This window comes from Eucalyptus grandis, chromosome 2 (assembly GCF_016545825.1).
Source record: "Eucalyptus grandis isolate ANBG69807.140 chromosome 2, ASM1654582v1, whole genome shotgun sequence".
In the NCBI taxonomy this organism is placed as follows: Eukaryota; Viridiplantae; Streptophyta; class Magnoliopsida; order Myrtales; family Myrtaceae; genus Eucalyptus; species Eucalyptus grandis.
In genome coordinates, this window is record NC_052613.1 from 12,766,265 (window position 1) to 12,768,205 (window position 1,941).

At 40.9% G+C, this 1,941-nt stretch overlaps 1 protein-coding gene across 1 annotated transcript; it reads left to right on the plus strand.

The window, feature by feature from the left end:
* The first annotated feature begins 209 nt into the window (after positions 1 to 209).
* LOC120286281 (putative disease resistance RPP13-like protein 1) lies at positions 210 to 1,616 on the plus strand. Its single transcript, XM_039306465.1, has one exon. The coding sequence runs from the start codon at positions 233 to 235 to the stop codon at positions 1,592 to 1,594; it is 1,362 nt and encodes a 453-aa protein (XP_039162399.1). The 5' UTR covers positions 210 to 232; the 3' UTR covers positions 1,595 to 1,616.
* The last annotated feature ends 325 nt before the right edge of the window (positions 1,617 to 1,941 follow it).

A 1,941-nucleotide genomic window follows, 5' to 3' on the forward strand; every position in this document is an offset into this window, starting at 1 on the left:
ATCATAAAATGAGATCCAAGATAGAAGAGATGGATGGTAGATTAAAAGATATCATCACTCAGAAAGATACTTTGAGCTTGAGAGAGAACAACGGGAAGGGAGCGGCATACCGAGGAGTGGATAAACCGCTTCACACTACAAGTTTGCCCGAGCCTTATTTTGTTAGCAGGGAGGTTGAAAAAATGAAGATCCTTGAATTGTTGATCGGTGAAGAAGAAGAAGATGATAGGACATGTGCATATCTAAAAGTGATTCCCATTGTGGGGATGGGGGTATTGGGAAGACTGCTTTGGCTCAGCAAGTCTACAATGATGATAGAGTTACCAACAATTTCGATGTGAAAGCATGGGCTTGCGTTTCCGATGATTTCGACGTGCTTGCTATTACAAAGAAGATCCTTGAGACAGTGAATGACCATTTGCTTTGTGAAGGAAAGGACCTAAATTGGCTTCATGGTAAGCTCAAGGAACACCTTGTGGGGAAGAAGTTTCTTGTCGTTCTAGATGATGTTTGGAATGAGAATTATGGAGAATGGATTATCCTCTTGAAGCCTTTTCAATTAGGAGTGAAGGGAAGCAAGGTCATTGTCACGACTCGTAATTTTCATGTTGCTGAAATAGCCCGTGCTCAACCCTATATTCTCAAAGAGTTGTCGCAAGATTCTTGTATGACTTTGTTTGCATTTCATGCTTTTGGAGTGGGAAATTTCGACCATCATCTAGAACTCAAAGGGTTAGGTATGAAAATAGTGGAAAAATGCGGAGGGTTGCCATTAGCCGTGAAGACTTTGGCTGGGTTACTGAGCTTTAAAGTCAGTCCCCATGAATGGAAAGATATATTGGATAGCAAAATTTGGGATCTACCGAAAGAACGGAATGATATCATTCCGGCCTTGAAACTTAGCTATCTCCATCTCCCTTCAAATTTGAGGAGATGTTTCGCATATTGTGCTATATTTCCCAAGGATTATGAAATTGAACGGGACGAGTTGATTCACTGGTGGATTGCAGAGGGCTTGTTGGAAGGAAAAGAAGGAAAGAACTGTTGGAATGCAGGTTTGAAATTTTTCGACGAGCTAGTTTCTAGATCGTTACTTCAAAAGTCGAGTAGCAGTGAATCACGATTCTTGATGCATGATCTTGTGAATGACCTAGCAAAGCTAGTTGCCAGTGCAACTTGTTTTAGCTCAGGAGAGTTTGAGTATGAGGGTGGTCAAAATAATGCATCTTTAGTTCGTCATGCCTCATTCATTTGCAGTAGTCTCATTGTGGCAAAAAGATTCAAGATATATTATGAAATGAAGGGACTTAGGAGCTTCGTATCGTTGGCGAAGCAACCTAGGTATCATTATAAGTCTTATTTGTCAAATAAAGTGTTAGGCGACTTGTTATCCGAATTGAAGTACTTGAGGGTGCTTTCATTACATCACTATCGCATCAGAGAGGTACCGGATTGCATTGGCAAACTGAGGCACCTGAGGTGCCTTAATTTGTCGTATACTGACATTGAAACCCTTCCAAAGTCAATTGTTGCATTGTACTACTTAGAAACCTTGATGTTGCGGGGATGTCAAAATCTTACCAAATTACCATAAGGTATGGAGAAACTTATCAATCTAAAATTTCTCGACTTTACCGACACTCCGAGCCTAAAAGTGATGCCATTATGTATAGGTAATTTGGTGGATCTTGAGATGCTATCCAAATTTGTAGTGGGAACGGAAGTAGGGTTGAGGTTGAAGGAGTTAAAAAACTTAGAGAACCTTGGAGGGGAATTGTGCATCTCTAATTTGCATAAGATTCGAGAAGCCAGAGATGCCATGGGTGCCAATTTATGCATGAAGGAGCGAATATGCCGGTTGACCATGCAATGGTGTGAAGATTTTGGAAATTTCCGAAATGAAGAGCTTGAAGCAAAAGTCCTTGACTTTCTTCGCCCTCA

Coding starts and splice junctions, on each gene's coding strand:
- LOC120286281 (XM_039306465.1), top strand. CDS start 233: ATGTGCATATCTAAAAGTGATTCCCATTGTGGGGATGGGGGTATTGGG.